A 21,901-nucleotide genomic window follows, 5' to 3' on the forward strand; every position below is an offset into this window, starting at 1 on the left:
AGAAAAAAAAAAACAGCCACAAAACTCTCAAAATAAAGAGAAAGGATGCCACTCTACCCACTCTGCCTTTACGCAAAGAAGGCTTTACCCATGTTGGAACTAGCATGAATGATGTCATTTCACCTCGTTTGGCCTTTATTCACGTTTTGTTTAAGGATCATTCTTGATCCTCAAAGCATAATAGACGTGTTTTTATTCTATGAGCAAATTTATTAGCTAGGGATGTGAAAGCATTCACATTCATTCTAATTAACATTAAATGACACTCTCCCAATGAATAAGATGTCAAAAATCATGCTAATAATTGCAATAAAATGAATGCTCTCCTCTTGGGCTGCATGAATATTTGCACTCATCACTTGACAACTAATATCAAGAAATACACACCTAACTCAGGATAGAGTAAGTAGCAGACCCATAAAGTAATATTTCTTATGAATGCCTAGTAATAGGTAGCAATGTAATTTCAACTTACTGAATTTCTTGGCCCTGGAAATTAGATATAAAGATTCTGTAGTTAAATGAGAATTTTGTTTTATGTATTGAACTTAATGAGATCTAAAATTTCCTAAGATTTCAAATTTAAGCTAGAGAGGAAATACACCCTAATGCTTTGAAAATGTTTGGTTTAAATTTCAATTTATATAGTAATGGCCTGTGCTTACTTTAAAATTATTACTTTTTCATTTTTTTAAAAATTTATTTATTTGAGAGAGAGAGAGAGCACAAGCAAGCACAAGCAAGCATGTGGGAGGGGGAGGGGCAAAAAGAGAGGGAGAGAGAAAATCTTAAGTAGACTTGGTGTTTTTTGTGGAGCCTGATGCAGAGCTCGACCCATGGATTGATCCCACAACCCTGAGTTCACAATCAGAACCCGAATCAAGAGTTGGATGCTTAACCGACTGAGCCATCCAGGGTGACCCACTTCAAAATTATTTGTAAGCAACAGATTCTTCTTTTTAGAGGGAATAAATTCAAAGTGATATTAAAAATGTATCCACTAACAAAAGGCAATTCACATCTGTGAAGTTACCTGTTTTAGGTGGAAAATACCCTTATGTTGCAACTCACATATTGGATCCCTGTGTTTTTCTTTTCTTAGAGTGTACAGACATACACACACACACACACACACACACACACACACACACCGACATACCATGAAAGCCGGGTTTCCTCTTAAAGAAAAAAAAAAAAACTCCCCAAAATGGCTCCAAATGAATTCTGACTATAGAATTGAGAGCCAGATATTCTTTCTCCTTCTATGTGCAAACACTGCACTCCCTTTTACATACATAGGAATTTACATTTGGCAGAACTCTGAAGCTAACACAAGCATATATCAGATATGTAAGTATTTGAATATCTACAGCAATTGATTGTGTTATTTGCTAAGAGATACTACATTCAGAATATATGTATACAATTTTAATGGTTTCCTGCAATTGGAAAGATATGTGGCATATTAATCAATTAGTATCCTTTTTGAACTTATATTATGAAAGGTACATTTTTGTTAATTGTAAGTACTGAGGATTCCAAAAGGGACCTTGTATCTGGGTAATACATTTTAACATAAACTACTGAAACACACATGCAAAACACAAATGCACTGTATACCTGGCCTGCAGGCTGAATCAATAGACTATGCCATTTTTAGAACTCTGCATGTATATGTGCATAATTGTATTTTTAAAAATTATCTGAAATTTTCTAACACTATATTACTTCTAAAGTATTAGATGTCATTATCAAGTGGTTTACGTGAAAATAAATTTATAAGTAATTGATTGCTTTTTTCCATTACTTTTGGATATGAATTAATTCAATACACATTTATTTAGCTTCTTGCTAAAATATAATAATATTCTAAGGTCACTGAAAATATAAGCACATATAAGACATTATTTGTTATATCCAGAAAGAGGTAATCTAGAAGTAGAGATAATATAATAAATCAAATTATAATGCAAATAATATGGACTCAGTTACCAAATATGTGAAGTAGGAATGGTAATACATTCCTTCACCAAAAATTTAAGAAGACTTACATTATTTATAAGAAATATTATGATCATCATCATTTATTATAAAAGATAATGGATATACACAAATTATTTGTTCAGTGGTAGAATCTGATTTCTAGATGCCATGGATTAATATTTATCCTCTATTTCTCATTCATAGTGTATATTTTCAATTTTCAAAATTGTATACATTTTTTGCAATGTGATCCCCAGGCAGAAGAATGTCTATGAGTTTAAAATAGGTAAAACATATTTAAAAAAAACCCATATTATTCAAGGCCTAGATTATTTCCTGATTGGGTAGTTCTTTACTTTTGGCATATAAAAGTAAAAAATTGGCCAAATAATCCACTTTAGTTGAAGATAATACAATAATTCATGCTTTCACTAAGAACAAATTAATCACAGAGCTATCATCATATATTGTCATGGATAAAATGAGTCTATATCATGTCTTTTTCTTGGTTAAAGTTTTCCAAGTCAAAAGAGATTGTCATGATGTCCCATAAAAACCTTTTATATACAAATAATGTACTCAAAGATAAAATATTAAAGAAAAAGTTATTATATTAGTTTTGCAGAAACTCAATTTCATTTTGAAATTGGGTCAGAGGGCTCACTACTTCGGTAAATCACTATCATCACTCAAGCTAGTTTTTCTCATAAAATGCCTGGGTGTACCAGATGTATGGATTTTTGTAATGCATGAAAAGTGTGTTAACATAATGCACAAAGTGCAGTTCATATTCACTTGTCAATAAAACACTTACAAACATTATTTTTAATGCAAAAGATTCCACCTAATAAATATGGATAGGCTGTTAGACTGACTCAATAGAAGCTATTTTTGTTTTAAGGGACCCTCCAATTCCATATGTCTGAGTCATTCAATAGACATTTGTCACCCTGAATTTGGGCACATGTGCAATGGGCTCTATGCTTGTGCACATAGTTACCCAGCGACTAACTTTCCTTTTATAAATTAGCTCCATTCCAGATTAAAACAGATGAAAGATTTCCAGTCATTGTAGCCAGATCTCAGGGTGGAAAATGAGCTCGGGAAGGCAGCTATCTGAAACTGAATACTCCCTGGAATGGACATTCTGTTCTAAGTCCCCTTCAGGGAAACTCCAACAATAGCTCAAGCAGAGGCAAACAGTTGTCTTCCAGGTAGTCCAAGCCAACCTTTCACTTTCTTAACACTCTGTTCTCAGACATGCAGCCAGAGATTTAAAACTCTTGTACTCACATCAAAGAATAGCAGACCCAGCATGCACATACTGTACAAACAGAAGCGATTCACTTAATTTCTACCCTCCCTGAATCTCTCACTTGTATTAATTTGAACTCCAAAGAGATGTCAGCTTTGTAGTCCCTCAAAGGAATCCCCACAAGTCAGGCTTCTTTTTTAACTATAAGTTTCTTTTGAGACTAAGAAAAAAATTGGGAAAACTAATTTCAGAGATAAACCAAAAATACCACCAATTATATGAATAATCTAAATTAAGCAAAAGACATTTTAGTCTGAGGTTTATAACTTTTATAATTCATTGAGCTCTCAGAAAAAAATGATGTACTAAGAATTATCCTACACTGTTTTATTAGTTATCGTGTGTGTGTGTGTGTGTGTGTGTATGTGAATACAATAATACACACCAATATTCACTGCTACGCATGAGCCATTTTCAACCTGGACATCTGAGTTCCAAAAACACAATGATGTCTTGACCAAAGAACAGTCAGATGGTTGCTGTGGTATTTAATCATTCATATATGTGCCTACAAGCAATCAGGCACAAGGAACCCATAGATAACAGGCACAAACGCTCCTCTCAAGGAGTAAGGGAATGAGTCAGAAGCCACCTGATATTGGCAATAGAGGATAAAATTACTGGCGCAGAATTATCTACAGTGAGTTTTCATTAAGAACGCAGAACAGGGATCCCTGGGTGGCGCAGTGGTTTGGCGCCTGCCTTTGGCCCAGGGCGCGATCCTGGAGACCCGGGATCGAATCCCACGTCGGGCTCCTGGTGCATGGAGCCTGCTTCTCCCTCTGCCTGTGTCTCTGCCTCTCTTTCTCTCTCTGTGTGACTATCATAAAAAAAAAAAAAATCCTTAATTCATTTAAAAAAAAAAAAGAACGCAGAACAGAGATACCTCTCTTGACCTAGGGCAGTCAGGAATGCTTTTTAATGATGTTCTATAAACAAACACTAAAATAATGAATAGAAATTGTTAGTAGAAGATATGGGGTGATAATGTTTTTTTTTTTTGTTTTGGGTTTTTTTTTTTGTTTTGTTTTTTGTTTTTTTTTTTTTAAAGAACATTCCAGGAAGTTGGAACTAGTCATAGGTATGCAATTACATGACTTATTTCTGGAACCACAAGTTTCTGGCTGGAAAGAAGCGTACACGGAGGAGAACAGCAGATAAAAAGGTGAGAGACATGAGCACTAGGGCCTTGGATTTTACCCTGTAGCTAGAGGATTCTCTGTAGGCTGCTAAGCTACAGGCACAAGATCTAGTTTGTGTTTTAAAAACGCGACTGGGGTAACAATGAGAAGGATGGATCTGTTTAAGACCAGATTAAAGCAAAGAGATCTCAGATAAACATATACACACAATCAGAGATCATCTCTTGCTCTGTGCATCTGTTTAAACAATTTGTCATCTCTTTGGAAGTTAAAAGCAAATTAGCTATTCATTAATATTGATAGTTAAAATAATAGAAAGTACAAAACCTGTCCACTTTATGGACACTTTGTCAATGACCAGGGAACACCCCTTCCTAATGCCTACATTAAGTAATGTTGTGAAGCAACATTATCATCTCTAATTTTTTCTTGAGGACAATCAATATTAAGCTCTGCACCAGGCACTCAATAAATAAATAAATACTGGCATGTCCATGATTAATTAACTTGATAGGTAGAGTTATGTTGAAAACTCAAGTAGTCTCTGGGCTTGTCCAGTTACCATGCCTGTGGACCAGCATAATTTCTAAAATGCCAGCCCTTCTCATCCAGGCTTTTTTTTTGGTCATAAACAATCTGAAGCACAATACCTCACAAGGTAGGACATTTAGAACAAGGCTTAAATCACTATGACATTTTGTTCAATAAGTGATGCATGTTCCCCTATAATAGAAATGGATTGCATTCTAGTGGGTTAGCATTAAACCATTCTTTGTATCCTAAGTGGTAGATTTATTAATTTACAAGACTTATCTGTTGATTAGGTCTGGTGATGACACACTGGCCTTCAGGATACTGAGGGCTTATTAAAGGTTGAATGCTGTATTTATTTTATTTTATTTTTTGTAGTAAGCATGAAGTCAAAGAAAGTTGCAAACAAATAATGCAGGTATGTCTTGGGCAACCTTCACCCCACCTCCTACAATGCTGACACCATGGACAACTATAGTACAATATAACAATTGGGAAATTATTTGTGTAATTCAGGTTCTTCAAATTTTTACCAGTTATACATGAACTCATTTGTTTTCTTCTGTTGGTATTTGTGTGTATGGATGTTTGTGTGTGTAGTTATGCACGTTGTTATCAAGTATAGTCTTGTACAACAAATGCAACCATCAAGACACAGAATAGGTCTATCACCACAGGTTCTCTTCTGGCACCCCTACATAGAACACACCCCACATTCCTAACATGTGGAAATGAATAATCTGTTCTTGATCTTCATAAATTTGTTATTTAAATAATGCTATATAAAAGGAATTGCATAGTATGTAACCTTAGAGGTTTTTTTCTTTTTTTCAAGTATGGTACCCTTGAGATCCATGAGAGTTGTTGTATTAACAATAGGTCATTTCTTTGTATGGCTGAGTAGTATTTCATGATATGGATGCATCATTTCTTCTACATCCACCCATTAGTGGATATGGGAGTTATATCCAATTTCTGACTATTACAAAGAATGCCACTATGAACATTCTTGTATAGGTTTTGTTGTGAACATCAGTTTTCTTTTTCTGGGATAAATACCAGAATGGAATTGCTGGGTCATACAGTGATTATGTGTTGAGTTTTAGAAGCTGAGCTGTTTTTCTAGAATGGCTGTACCATTTTACATTCCCACCAGGATTGTTTGAGAGATCCAGTTTCTTTGCATCCTTGTTGGCTTTAGTGTTGTCACTTTTTTCCAATTATTCTTGAGAAAAATTATACAAAGTGCATAACATTATGGTCTGATACAGATAGTGAAGTGATAACTACAATCAAGCTAATTAACATACCATCTTCTCACATAGTTATCTTTTTCATGATGAGAGCACCTGAAATCCATTCTTATAGCAAATTTCCATTATTCAAAACAGTATCATTAATGATAGCCACCATGCTGTACATCAGATCTTTGTACTTATTCGTCTTATATAACTGCAACTTTGTACCCTTTGACCAACATTTCCCCATTTTCTCTATTTCCCCACCCCTGGTAACCACCTTTTTCTCTCTGCTTCTGTGCATTTGACTTTTTGAGGTTCCACATATAAGTGAGATCATGCAGCATTTTTTTTCTTTCTGTGTTTGGTTGACAGTTGTCTTTTCCTTATAAAATGGAAAAGGTGTTACTAACAATATATTTTTCCACAGTATAATCTATTTTTCGTTGCAAAATTCTTTTGCCCTTCCTCAGAGAAATAATTTAAATGTGCTTTGAGTCCCCTCACCCTTCTATACTCTAGGACAAATTACTTAATGGTCAGTGCTGATTTTTCTCTAAGACATCTTAAAATAAAATCACTACTTCTTCTTCACACCCAAATACATATTGCAAGCTCTTCTAGGTTATAAAGAAGATGTATCTCTTCTTCAAGAGACAAATTGGCAAAGATAAGAAGAGTAAACGAGTGATTTTTCCCGGATATTCACAGCCAGCCAGTTGAAAGAGGAAAGGAAAGCATCAACTGTAAGAGACAGGAAAAAAGGAAGAGACTAGTGTGGAATCAAGGACGGATATCATAGGTGTGAAAGAAGCAGTTAACACTGATGAGGGCCCCTGTGAATTACCAAGATAGATGAAGAAAAAATGTCTGTGTGTTAGAGATAGTAAAAATAAAATACAATAAGACCCAATACAAAAAAAACAATCTTCATTATTTATTTATATATGTTAAACTTCAGCCAGAACTAAAGTGCCTTTGTTGTTATATAAAATGCAGTCAAATTATCATTATTATTATTATTATAACATGTTCTTTTATGTAAATGGCTACAATTACAGCATGCAACAAATATTACACACCAATTCATTTGTTAAAAAAATATTTATGTGCCTGGTTCTGGAAAAACAGTGGTGAGCAAACAACGGAGATATTCACATTCATGGAACTTACCATGTACTCGGAGTGATAAGCATTGATTGGTAACAAACACACACAGTGTGTGTGTATACACGCATATGGAATCAAGACAATGCTATGTGTTATGACATTATATTGTATGGTAGGGGCATTTTATCTGCTCAAGTAATTCTGACATCTTCCCAGAGGGAGTGGCTTATAAGGAAAAAGTGGTATTAGCTAGGTCAAACAAAAGGGTGAGGAAGGTTCTGGAGAAAGAGAAAAACGTGCAAAAGCCCTATGGTAGGAAGTGAGGTCTATTCAAGGAACAGAAAGAAGACCAGAAAAGCAGTAAGAAAGGGGCAACATTACAAGAGATGTGACAGGAGAGGAAGTCTAGATCTTGTTCTGTTTTGTTTTGCTTTCCTAGCAACGAGCAGAAGTTACCAAAGTGACTGAATGTGCGCTAATATTGTCTAACTTAGATGACTGGGCGGGTTTTAGAGAACAGATTAGAGGGAATGGGGAAGAGGCAATACAAAAAATGAGAATGGCTATTGCTGCTGTATTTCTAGGGAGACAAAGCTACTTGAGCTGGGCTAATGGTAGAGGAGATGAAAAGAAGTGGATCAAAAGTTACTGAGGAGATAAAACCCCAGTAATTAATGGGTTAGACACAAGTGGTTGAAAGATAAGAGTTTCAGGGATGTAATAGGTTTCAAGAGCTTGTGAAACTGGAATCGTAGCACCATTCACTGATAAAGGGAACAATGAGAAAATATCGAGTTTCATGGACAGAGGGAAAGTTTTGTTTGGGGCACTTAGAGTAGAGGTGACTTTGTCACATGCAAATGGAGATGCCAACCAGGCGGTTGAAACTGCAGTTCTGGAATTTACTAGAGAAATCTGAGCTGGAGGTATAACTTGGTTAGTTATCTCCACATACGTGTTAATAAGTCATGGGCATGAGTGCAATGACCAAGGAAGGGATTACAGAGAGAGAAGACACTCATGCTGGGAATGAGCCCTGAGGAATCCTAATATTTAAAGGTTGATTAGAGAGAATTATCTTGTAAAGTAGATTGAACAGAAATACCCAAAGAAATGGGAACAAAACCAGGAGAGTGCAATGCACAGACCTCAAGGACATACAACAGTATTAAAAAGGAAGAAAACAATCAATATTGGTACTGGTACAAGTTCAAGAAAGCACATGGAAATTATCTCAGTTTTAATGACATGATAGTCTTTACTTCACTTGAACTACAACATCAAATGAAGTTGGAATTAAGAAAAATAACAAAACCATAAAATTTTAAGGAAAAATACCAATCTAGTCCAACTGATGGATATAAAGTATAGAAAAGTAATATTTTTGTTTTTTTGTATTTATCATACTTTGATAGTATGATAGTCCCACTTATCCCATTTTCTTGAGAAAATTATCAAAAAATCCTAATAATATTTACCTCTAATGTTTAATATTAAAATTAAATGACTGATAGCTCCTTAAGGAATAAGTAAAATATTAAACCACAACTGTTTATTATACTTGGGAAGTGATATTGGGATGTAATAGTTTTTTTTTCTTTTCCCAATTTTGTTGTAGTGTTTACGTTTTCTGAATGAAGCACTATTTTCAGTTTTAATAGTACTTATTGATTTTATAAATACTAGTCAGGTCAAGCATTTTTGTATGCAAACCACTTAATTTCTAGACTGTGTGTGTGTGTGTGTGTGAGAGAGAGAGAGAGAGAGAGAGAGATCTATTCATGCTAGTAATATTGAATAGTGCTATACACATACAAGGTACTGTCAATAACTATTCAGGTAGGATAGATTAAAGCCTCATTAATCCTTGTCTATGCATCACCACCCCTTCTACTCATTCTCTAATTTACATCTCCATATCCTCATACTCTAAGGCCTATTTATAGAGGTAGATTCTTTGATGAAAACCTCCATAATCACATCAGCCATAAGTAGTCATTTATGGCTGATTTGTACCATGCTCTGTAATTCTCTTGACACACTATAGTAGTCGTATTTGTATGCATGTGTGTATGAGCCTGTGTATGTGCACCTACAGAGTTATAATCTTGAAGAAGTCAGAGAGAACATAGCAGGTGTTTGCTAATGTTTAGCTACAAGCAAGTAAAAACCTAATAGTAAAAAAGTTGCTCAATAACATATTAATATTCCATCTAGTCTTACTTTCCCCAAAGCTAACTGATAAGTATACTCATCCATGACTAAATTTCAATTACTCAAGTGCCTTCTATTGCTTCAGTACAATTCTAGTTTTATTTAAACTGAACTGTCAATGTTTTCTAAGTATTTTTGCCATTTTTCCAGATTTAAGAATAATCAATTTTACTAATGGTTCTCAAGAAATTTTAGACATTTCTCCAATAAGCATCTATATTAACTAAAATAGCATTAAATAAAGTGCAAACTTACCTTGTCATATCTATGCAATTCTGTATTCTCTAAAGGATGATTTTTCATATTGCTTAACAACTCTGACTGAGCAATTGAAATTCAGACTATGATAAATGTTTTACACTGAAGTCTCATTTCATTATACAGCAGTCAGTTGAAATGGGGTTTCCGAAGAAGGTATTTTTAGGAAGTGCAGAGTACAGGAAAAAGCTGAATACATTACACAATTTAAATATTTATTGAAGCTTTTCTACTAAGGCAACATTTTGGTGATATCTCACAGAAATAGCAATATGGGAAAGGAAATTAGAGGTAAATAGATGGCAGAGACTGTGGAAACCAAGACACCTGGTGTTGCAAGTGAGATCCTCATTCATAAAGTCATTAAATGGGAGATTGAAATAACACTCCTCTTGACTGAAGTATTACTTTCCTTAGGATTTATCATCCTACCTAGATGCTTCTATAATTTCTTGGCATGCTCTTGTCTCCATATTGAATTCCTGACCTCCTTTTCACACTCCATGATCTTTGTAGTTGGTCTCATCCATACTTCATGGCTCAATATATCAAGTCCTCAATAATGACTTTGTTTTTAGGCTCACAGCCCCTACCTATGGTATGCATGCTCTTCATATGAAACTTTGCATCCACACCTCCCAATCCTTCCCATCATTCCAGCAACCCTTGAAGTCTTCTTGTAAATGGCACCATTATACACCCAATTCTACGTGCCATGGAAGACACCACATCCAATTTGACACCAATTCCTATTTACTCTATCTCATAACTAAATCTTGAATAAATCCACTTCTTTCAACTTCACTGTCAGCATTCTAGTCAACACCACCTTCTTACCCTTGGAGAAACTGCCAGATTGATAGCTCTTTATCTCTTTATCTACTTTTAATACCTCCTAATCTCTTTTTTTCAAGAAACAGAATGACAGTAAGGAAAAAAGCCCCACAAATATGTTCATATCACTGTCCTACCTGAAACCCTAAAAGGCTGTCCACTGATTTTACTACAAAGAAGAAAATTCCCATGGCCTCTGAGGCTCTGAGATGCCAGCTCTCATCACTTTAGCCACACATCTGTGCCAAGATTTCCCTGACTTATGATACTCAAGGAAAATTCACCTTCTTCTAGTTCTTTCATCATACCAAGGTCTATCCTCACATAGGTTGTTCCTTCTGAATGTAAACATTTTTCCTCTCTCTTTTTTCCTTTGACCGGTCTTCTTCATTTCCATCCTTCTTTGTGCTACTGTGAATGTAACTTTCCTAGGGATCTCTCCCCAATTTCCAATACTAGTCTAGGTCTCACTATGATAGATTCTTATACTAACGTGTGTTTTATTCTCCAACCCTTATCTCATACACAATTTAAATAGTGTGTGACTATGTGGATATTCTCTTCTGAATTCTAATCTCAGTGAGTTCACTTGTTTAGAACCGTATCTCCAGAGAATAGTATGGTACCTGACACAAAGTAGGAACTCAATATATACTAGCTGCATGAATAAATGAATAACAAACTGTTTCTTTTTTAAACAATGATCACCCAAACCCAATACAGTACACACTTTACAGAGTCACTTCTTTTAATACTTTTATTTCTGGATTTCTTTTGAGAGCAACTCTATTTCCAGACATTTAAAGTAAAACACTGCAAAATCCACAGGCCTGAGCAAAGCAAACTCCGTGATAACACTTGGGGCTCTCTGACATAGCCCATTAGAGATGGGGTGTGTACACCTAATCCAAAGGAATCCTCTAGCTCTTCAGCAGCTGTTCACATGGCTCCTGACCTGCCCTTCAGGCTCTACTAAATCAGGATTCCCCAGCTGTCTGAGCTTCCAGTAAGCTCTTTCAGTTAACCAGCTACAAGCCAACACTGCTTATATCTAGTTGCACTCTGTAGTCAGGTTTTCCTTTTTCCTTCCAAGTTATTTCCCAATATATGGGAGCCACTGGGATTCATAGACAATTTTATCAGTTCCTCAGCCATTTTGATAACATTATTTCTAATACTGCCTCATTAAGCATCAGTATAAAAAGGAATTACTCAACTTGCCTTTGATGAAAATACTTAGGCAGTTCTGATTCCGTGATTTTTCTCTTTCGTATTTCTTTAGTTTGACCTCACACAGTTTCCAAGGCTAAAAATCTATACTTGTAACAGTGTCACTGACTCCCGTGCCCTTTAACTCAGCACTCAGCTCACGCTAAGGTAGTACTGCTGCTGTAATCTGATAAAGGAGCAGACAAGTTGTGTGCAAATAAAGATGGGTGCCAAGAATGAGCAAAAAGCCACTGATGTTTATGCCCTTTTATGGTCCTGATTCAATGACAGTCTTAGCCAAAAACAGAGTGGGAGGGCGGGACAGCAATTTAAAACTAAACAAAGCAAAAGCCAAGGAGAGAGTGAAAACACTGAAAGGGTAACTCCTTTATTTGTCCATAACTGGAAATAATATGAGACTATTATAATGCTTATTGTGCCCAATTAATACTGGTCTTTTAAAAACATCAATTGTTTCATAGTGGTGGAGATAAAGTACATTTAAAAGTTGAAAGTAAGCTGGCCAAATACCATACATTATGTTGGCATATGTAGATTCCTTGCTTGTTGCAATGCCAATGCCCATGAATGGGCTATTTATTAAGTATAAACTAAGAGCATGATAATTCAAACATCTATTTTTTTCAAACATCTACTTTTTAAATGTTTCTTTAAAATCATGTTATGCCTGTTTGAAATCCATTTAAATATCAACTTTCTCACTTTATTACATGAGTAAGCATTGGCTTTCATAATATACTCTAACATTTCTCCTATTCATTACAACCAAATTGCATACTAAAATAAATAAAATAATAAACTAAGTAAAAATAGCAGCAAAGCTCTTCCTCAGATTCTTGCACTTGAACAATAACATAAAACTAAATATATTTAACTAGCCTTCGATATACTTCAGATTTCAAAACTGACATGTAAAAATCAATTTTTCAACATTTTCCTTAAAATTATATGGAATTCTATTTTTTCCCTAAAATTATATGGAATCAAAATATTGAATTAAGAGTTCTGGAAGAGTCATTTATGAACAATGAAAACAACAGCAGCATCAACATTTTACTAGCATAGCAGAGAAATGACAGTTTCATTCCAGTTACAGGATAATTGTCAATTCGCCCCCACCTTCCGTTACTGAAGAATGGCGTGCATAATACAAAGCTAAAGTGAGGCACTGAGGCAGAAGGCAAAAGATAATAAAGGAGACAGGGAAGAAATTGATTTCCAAACTCAATCCAGACTGCTAGGAACACTTTTTTTCTCAGGGCTTAATATCATTACAAACACTATGCAAAATCCCTCTGGGGATTGTAAGACCCGAGAAAATTGCCCTGTGTGCTCTTTTGCCTACTAAAATTCCCAGGTATTTTGAATTAATGATATCAGAATAACATAAGATTGAGCAAAGAGTTGAGCAGACATGGTTTTGTTGTGTGTGTTTTATTTTTAATGGCAGCCTAAATGGAGGGCTTGAGCTGTGCCAGAGGGAGTACCGCCTTTTGGTTTTGTTAATGGGGATGTGGTGGAGATTGTGTAGTTTTAAGATTAGGAGTCTTTTTAAGCATGAGCAAGCAGGGCCATTTTCTTCTCTTCATTCTCATTCTTCCTGCTGCCTGTAAGAACTGTGGCTGAGAAATTTAAGATACCGTGAAGACCAGAGCCAAGTTTTTTGTGTCCCCCACCCCCTCTGCCCCATATTCAGGGCAGTAATCTTGAATGGAGAAAGACCATACTGCCCCTGAGAGTTACTGTTTCTCAATCTCTGGAGGAGACCTCTGGTTGAAAAAAGGTAGAGGCAGAATTCTATCACGCTGCCATATGTGGGGAAAATAAGCCTTTCAAAGTACAGATTTTAGGAAAAAAAGGAAATAAATCATTCCAGTTGTTACACCTCAACCTATGGTTTGCACATGAGTGATTCACAAAGAGCAGGTGGCTGTTCCCTTCAAGACAGGATATGAGAGTGTCTAAAAGACACATGAACTTTTAATGTTAACTAGAGGGAGCCTGAAATTTTACAAAGACAAAGATTTTAAGAAAAATTCCACATGTAACATAAGTAGACAAACCCCTCTGAAATTGGCAAAATAAGAAAATACAGGAAGGACAGTGCCAACTTAACTTTCATATCTGTCTATAAATTCAACTTTAGAACTCCAAATGCGTGTTAAGAATATTACTCTGTCAATACTGTATAGAGTGAAACTCCAAGAAGTTTAACTAACAGATGTTTTTAAATGAAGAAAAGGTGAAGACTCCAAGATGTTTGCTTGTTTGTTTGTGTTTTGAAGCTCAGGCTGCTGCACGGAGCATACTCCCCAAAGAGAAAAATTTCCATGAAATTCTGCTATGGAACTTGGTTGCATTTAATAAAAAAAAAGTCTCTTTATTTCCCATACTGCAGCCCATGACCCTCCCAACAAAATGTTCCAATATGAGCCAAGTGCCTTGATAACAGAACACAAATCTCCTAGGACTATAGCAGGACTTGGTGAGAAAGAAAACCATTGCCTCCTTCTGAATCCAATCAAAACCTGAATGTGCTATATAAAAATAAACCAAGGTCATCATTATTCTTCTCGTTGTGATTTGGCTTGCCTTCAAATTACATACTCTGTATATCTGAAATAGCTGCACCGCCTCCATTAACTGAGTTTGACATCATTTTAATCAATGTATCTTTTCAGAATGAAAGGCAGAAATGTCAAATTCCTACCATTATACATTCTTTTAACTCTCTAATCTGCATTAAACAAAAGCCTGTCTTTGAGAAATAACGTATGCTTAAAGAAATATAACTAGCATCAATTTCATCTTAAAATTTAACTGGGAAAGGATTCAACAACAACAAAGGTCTTCATACGGAGCTGATTTCCCAGGAAATCCCTTTTAAAGTTTAGTGCTTTCAAAGTTTAAGGATTGAGGCCCATCACTTACACTGGCTCCTCCCAAGGTCTTACCTAATTGTGTATTCGTGATTTTGTATTATTTTTCTTAAAAGACTCCCCTCCCTCAAACTGTATGATCCCAGGCCCTGTAAAACCTTGGTCTGCTCCTTCCTTTGTGGCTCGTTATATTTTGTTGGACAGAGGACACACATTAGTCTTATCTCCCAATTTCTTAAAAAATGATGTATGTCTAAAATAGAAAATGAAAAACGTGAACAGAAGATTATCTTCAAAGAAAGGTTAATTTCCAATGAATTTTCAAGGGCTCTGTGATTTAAACACGTATTTATGGATTTATATAAACACATATACTCACATTAAAACACCATGTTTCCTGTATTTGCAGTGGAAGAAAGAATAGTCTAATAAAATATGATAAATCATTTTTTAACAAGTTAGGGGAATATTATATTGGAAGGTGGAGTGGAAGGAAAGTTTGGGAAATCATTTTGCTTCTTTTTTTTTTCCAGTGATAAAGCCATGATGAAAGATAATACAACAGAATTTTTAAAAACCTTGACTTTTCCAAGGCAACGAAGATTTAAATCTCTTTTATTAAACCACGCTAGTGGTTAAGAACTTGACAATTTTTTCTCATGTAACAAATGACTTGGGCCACAAGGATTTCAAGTGAATACTTTAGAACCAAAGAGTAAGCTGTATTAATATCCTTTTCCAAATTATGAATTTATATCTCAGTACTGGCTAGCTGGAGTAGTGTCAATCAATACATTTATTTCCTTAAATAACATAAATTTGCACAAAACACTTGGTAATCTTTAAGTTTACAGTAACTACTACATGGCATTCTCTATTGCATTTTCTTTGATGTTATGCCTTGTAAGAGACACAGAAAACTTCTTATTCAATTAAAAAATATATTATCCACTTAGATCAGCAACCTCTTTTTCAGAGTTAAGATGTCCTTAGAAGACTCTGGAAATGAAATCATTCTAAATGATGATTTTATTAGACCTTAAGATAATTTCTATCATTAAAAAATTCCAATGAAATGCATATTTACAATAAATTATTTGAGTGACTCTTTGCAATGCAATATTTGAGCAATTTGAAAAGTAAATAATATTTATGTTAATACAGGGATATTCTGTCAACTACTTTCATTAGTAACCAACCATGTGTACTATTTTAAGTTTTCCAAACTAAGGCAATTTAAAAAAACCACATTCAAAAGTCAGTACATTCAAACAGAAGTATGTCAGCTGGTAAAAGTTAATGTAGAAATATAACTATTTGAGTATCTTCATATTCTCCCAGCAAACCCACTGTCATGCAGCTTAAGTATCACCTGATAGTTTTAAAATGTGCTTTAAGAAATTCCTACAGAGCTTGTCCCAAAATTTAGCTATCTTTAAATTCTAGTTAAGAATTTGAAGTTATTTGAATACTTATAACAAAGCAGAGAGTAGGTTTGCCTTTGCTTCATTCTTTGTGAGTTTTTTGAATTGCATCCTTGATATATGTGTGTGTGTGTGTGTGTGTGTGTGTATATATACACATATATATTTAAATCATTCTATCCACTGGTTTCTGGTTTTAATTTTGTCAGTGTATCACTTGATCAATCAATACACTTGTACTGTGAAGAATATATGCTTTTGTATTTTTGTGACAATAGTAAATGGAATAGTTTTTCAACAAGAGAGCAATTCTGATGCTTGTCCAAATAAATTTATAAAATAAGGGAAGTTCATTAAAAATGTTTATCTATAAAATCTGGGATCATCTAACATGAATCAGGAAGTGTACAATGTTTTTATTTTTTTTGTTTGCTTTTGTTTTGTTTTGCACAGAGGTCAAAGTTGTGTTGTGATCTTTTTACCATAAGTTTTGAAGAATTACTTATTTGGAGATATTTACCTTCTTTATTGTTAATTATAGGTATCGCCATCATATCTGTTTCAGAATGGCTATAATCCACCAGTCAAAGGCAGTGGGGCCGGGAGATAATCCCCTCCATCCTTCTCTTTGGGACACACTGTACTCCTCATATATTATTTTTATATATTATTTTTACTACTGTGCCAGAGTCAATTTCTAAATTTTTCATTAGTCATCATGACTTTCTTAAAGTAAAGTAAAATAGATGCACTTGATATAAAAGCCAAACTAAAAAGCTTTACTGAAAAGCTAGATCATACTAGACATGAAACAGCACAGTGAGCTTACTGGGAAATGATCAGAAGTCCCTCATGCTGTTATGTTGTGTTCTTAACAAAAGTGTCTGGTCATTTGCCAGCAGGGATATATCACTATTTGAAAGAATTTTCATATGCTACAGAAAAGAACACTCAAAATACTAAATATAATATGAGAAAGGGATGTTTAAATTAAATACTTATCATACTTTTCTCCACCTCCATTTATCCATTTTAATTCATTTTGTTTTCTAATTTTCCCCCCAAGATGTGCCAGAAAGAATTTTTCTAACCTTGATGCCTCCATATATTCTAACACCACAATTAGTACATTGAGAATATATAGCAGGTCACTGCCCCACATGTAACCATTACTGAATAGAGAAGTATCAAACAATCAAGATAATAACTCAGATACACAAATTGTTTCACAGCAATTAAAATAATTTGTTACAAATACTCTAGGCCAGTTATGCATATTCTATTACTTTAGTGATTTCTTACAAAAGAAAGATCTTGATTATATTTATAAAGACAAAACTTTAAACTCTACCTCATTTCTACTGAAGTTTTCCCAATGAGAAACATGTATACCTGCACACATATATGTGTACAGGAACTATAAGATAACACTTATTCTTATTCACAAACTACCATAATAACTTACAGTCTGCCTAATCAGTGATTGCCACAAACTCAAAGTCATGCCACGGTAAAAGTATCTTTAGTTACTTTGTACTTACAACAGTCCTCTACTTCTTCCCACCAAAGCATTTGGGGAAAAAAAAGTATGTATCAAGGCAGCAGTAAAAATCTTGGTAAATTTTCTCCCAACTTAAGTGCTCCAATAGGTTTAGGAATGATGAGAAATCAACCAACTTCAGCAGCCTTTTAAAAAATAACACTTCAGTTTTTCCTATTCGTTTTTCTCTGATGAAGCTAATTGCCTCCAAGATCTGAGTCCTGTAAGGGGAAAGTGAGTGATCCCAACACTGAGTGAGTCAACATAGTAACTGATGCCAGGATTCTGTAGAGGCCCCTGGATATTTCAAATTCCAGGACCTGCGCAGAAGCAAGTGACCCGCCTTTTCTCTCAAGTTGGTTTCCCATAATAGGACTGCCCATGGCCACTACATATAAGGTTGTACTTCCAGCATGGCAAGCCCTGTGAAGCCAAATAATGTTCAACTGTGTTCTGATTAATAGCCAAACCAGAATAGCACAGTGGACATAGTACTTGCTCTCATAGGCTTCTAAACATAAAAACTCTTCAGTATACAAAACTACAGTACTTTCTGTAACTTCTGTGCACATTTCTAAAAAAACAGAGCAGAAAATCCTAATCCAGAATAGACTTTTAAATGCCTTTCCTTTTTTTTTTAACCCTCTTAACAATACTAAAAATTTCACCCTACTGAACAAGAAGAAATGCTCAGAATAATCTCTGCACTTGTTATGTATCCACTGTCTACCAAACTTAATTTCTACCCTGGGGATCTTATCAAAAGTCATGTATTGATGATGCCAAAAGTCTGATTAAGAAAAGCAACAGCAGAATGTAGCAGCTGAGCTCTGAAGGCAGAATGTGTATAGCTCTCAGGGGATGAGGCTTCCGCTAAAATAAAGAGTACTCTTATAATTGAATGAAGAAATCTTCTTAAAATGCTAAATTTCTGTAGCATCTTACGATAAAACTTTACTGACAAATTACCCTTTCTTTGATTTCTCTGGTGGTAATTATTAAAATGCCATTCTCTTTGACATTGAGCTAATTATTAATTATTTAATGGCTCTCAAAAGAAGTTTTCTGTATTAAGTGAACACAATTGTAATATGTTATTCGGCATGTTTGTAAACCATTCTTTGCCAATAGAAGGCTTCTTTATCTTATTTTCATTGCAGCAGATGAGCCTAATATTTATAAGAAACACCGGTTAAACTTTTTAGAAGGATATTCTTTTTTTGCAATAATAATCTGTGCTAAAATTATTCAAGTGTTTTTATAATACCATTTGTTGAAGTGACAGACTCATTTTTCTATGTCAAACATTCAATTGCTTGGCACAGAAATAAATTATAGATAAAAACAGAAAAAAAAAAAACCCTGGCATATTGAATCAGAGTAGGATGTTTACCTTAAACGTTATACATTTCATATTTTAGAATACCATTATCATAATATCACCATTCCCCCCAACAAAATCTGTATGAAATAAAGCATAAGGCTAATTTGTAGATAGTTTTATTTAAATTGCTATTATCCAAAATAGATTTAAAATGTTCTCCGTGGGTCATCTCATTTCTTCTGTTTAGTGTGGTCATCTAAGTCTCTGCATAACCAGCAATTACATAAAGCAAAACTAAAAAATGGTTTTTTATGAACTTGGATCCAAACTTGCACGTTAGCATGTGTTTTCCTGTGCTGTAGGGTGTAATAGCACCCTGAATACACATGTTCCTTTACACCTTGTACTGTGACTTTTCTATAGGCACAAACTCACATTTAAGCCAAGGGATTATGCACAGTTCATCAGTGATTTGTAAAGTGTGGTCCATGAAGCATCAGCATCACGTGGAAAATTTCTGGAAATGCTATACCCCTGAGACCTGAAAAATAAGAAACTCTCTGGGTGTAGGACCGAGTGCTTTATGTTTTACAGGTGACTTCTAATGCAGAGCCAATATTGAAAAACCATGAAGTGTGTATTTCTAAAAACTACTGTGGCTTCCAACATACCAAAATCTTGCCTTGGTTCATATTGAGTGCACCAAAAAGGGAGAGATTTGAAAGCTCTCAGGTACATCTTAGTGGTCTCTTAGCCCTAGTCAACAATCAAAATATACTGGATCCCTGTGATAAATGCTACATTAATGTGGAATACATGGATTTCCCTTAAGGTTTTATAATCCAGGTGAAAAGATAGACTTAACTTGAAAAAAATGAAAGGTACATAAAATAAAATTTGGCCTAAACACAGTGAATTCTAATTCAGACCTTGTCCTATTTTCCTGGGGTTTTTAGTCACTTACCTCTCCCAACTAGTCCTCACAATAACATTGTTGGTGAGGTCTTAGGAGCCCCATTATAAAGATGACTGGTCAAGGCAATTTGCTCAAACTCCTAGTGTTAATAATTGGCAGAGAAGAGCTTTATAAAATTTAACTTTCTGTTTTAAGATAATTACATATTCACAAAAAGGCTGCCAGGATAGTAAAGAGGGGATCCCACATACTCTTCATTCAGTGTCTTCCATTACATTTCACCAAATGATTATACAATTTCAAAACCAGCAAACTGACATGGATGCAATTTGTATATATTTCTGCCATTTTATAATACTATAGATTTGGGTAATGGCAGCCTCGATCACAAGAGAGAACTACAGATTCAGTCCCTCATTACAAAGTTCTTCCTTTTGCTCATTTACAGTCAGACCAATCACCACTCCCCGGACTCTGCATCCCACAGTCCGACACCTACTAATTTGGTCTCCATCACTATATCATTTCAAGAACATGAGAGAAATGGAATCATTCAGCATGTGATCTTTTAATATTAGCTTGTTTCACTGGGCATAATGTCCTAGAGATCCATTCATAATTGCCTTAGTAGCTTGTTTTTATGGTGCATAGTAGTCCATGTTAATAGTATACTATGGTTTGTGTAGTCATTTATTTATTATAGGAAATTTTGGTTATTTTTGGTTTGAGGTTGCTGCAAATAAGGCTGCAACACAATTATGCACATATTTTTCATTTATCTGGGATTATGCCCAGGAGTCAACTTGTTGGTTCATATGGTGAATGTATGTTTACTTTTTATAGAAACTGCCAAAACATTCTCTGGCGGGTCAATACCATTTTAGATATCTGCTAGCGATGTGAGTAATCTAGTTCCTCTGTATCCTCTTTAGCTTTTGGTATTGCCAGTGTTACAGTTTTTTTTTTTCACTGTTAAACATGTGGAGCTATTTTATAGTGGTTTTAATTTGAATTGCCTGAATGGTTAATGACATTGAATACCCTTTCTCATGCTTATTTGCCATCTGAATATACTTTTCTTAATTTTTTTTTTAAATTTATTTATGATAGGCACGCAGTGAGAGAGAGAGAGAGGCAGAGACACAGGCAGAGGGAGAAGCAGGCTCCATGCACCAGGAGCCCGACGTGGGATTCGATCCTGGGTCTCCAGGATCGCGCCCTGGGCCAAAGGCAGGCGCCAAACCGCTGCGCCACCCAGGGATCCCTGAATATACTTTTCAGTGAGATGGCTGTTCATGTCTTTCGCTCATTTTCCAATTGAATACCTTTCATTTTAACTGTTATTTTTTTAAAGATTTTATTTATTTATTCATGAGACACACACAGAGAGAGGCAGAGACATAGGCAGAGGCAGAGGGAGAAGCAGGCTCCATGCAGGAAGCCGGATGCGGGAACCTGATCCCAGGTCTCCAGGATCATGCCCTGGGCTGAAGGCAGATGCTCAACCGATGAGCCACCCAGACGCCCCTTAACTGTTAATTTTTGAGTGTTCCTTATGTATTCTAGATATGAGCCCTTTGTTAGATATGTGCTTTGCAAATAGTTTCTCCCAGTTGGCAGCTTGTCTTTTTATCTTAACAGTGTAATTCCAAAGCAAAAATATGTATGGTTTGAAAATAATTTTAAATAATAAGGTTATAAATGTTACACATGAACTCATACACTACTTTTGCTAGAATACAAAGCTTATTTTTCTTACAACAAGGCTTGCATCAGGATGTTTTTTTACTTACTTTCTTTAGCCTACAAATTTAAGATATATGTTATAAAAAATGAAGACTGGTCTTTGCTTATATTCTAATATCAATCAATAATTCCTATATCATAAAATGAGTGAAATATTAATTAAAATGGCTTGATTATGGTAAACCTCAAAATATACAAGAAAGGAATTCTTCAGAAA

General features: G+C 35.0%; 1 protein-coding gene across 1 annotated transcript in view; it reads right to left on the reverse strand.

Annotated features, from left to right (window-relative positions):
* DMD (dystrophin) overlaps positions 1-18,019 on the reverse strand; it is a 2,084,073-nt gene extending 2,066,054 nt beyond the window's left edge. The window contains 1 exon segment of the mRNA NM_001003343.1: positions 17,700-18,019. Coding sequence (NP_001003343.1) covers positions 17,700-17,730 — 31 coding nt within the window. The 5' untranslated portion in view covers positions 17,731-18,019.
* Between the last annotated feature and the right edge of the window lie 3,882 nt (positions 18,020-21,901).

This window comes from Canis lupus, chromosome X, assembly GCF_011100685.1.
Source record: "Canis lupus familiaris isolate Mischka breed German Shepherd chromosome X, alternate assembly UU_Cfam_GSD_1.0, whole genome shotgun sequence".
Lineage (NCBI taxonomy): Eukaryota > Metazoa > Chordata > Mammalia > Carnivora > Canidae > Canis > Canis lupus.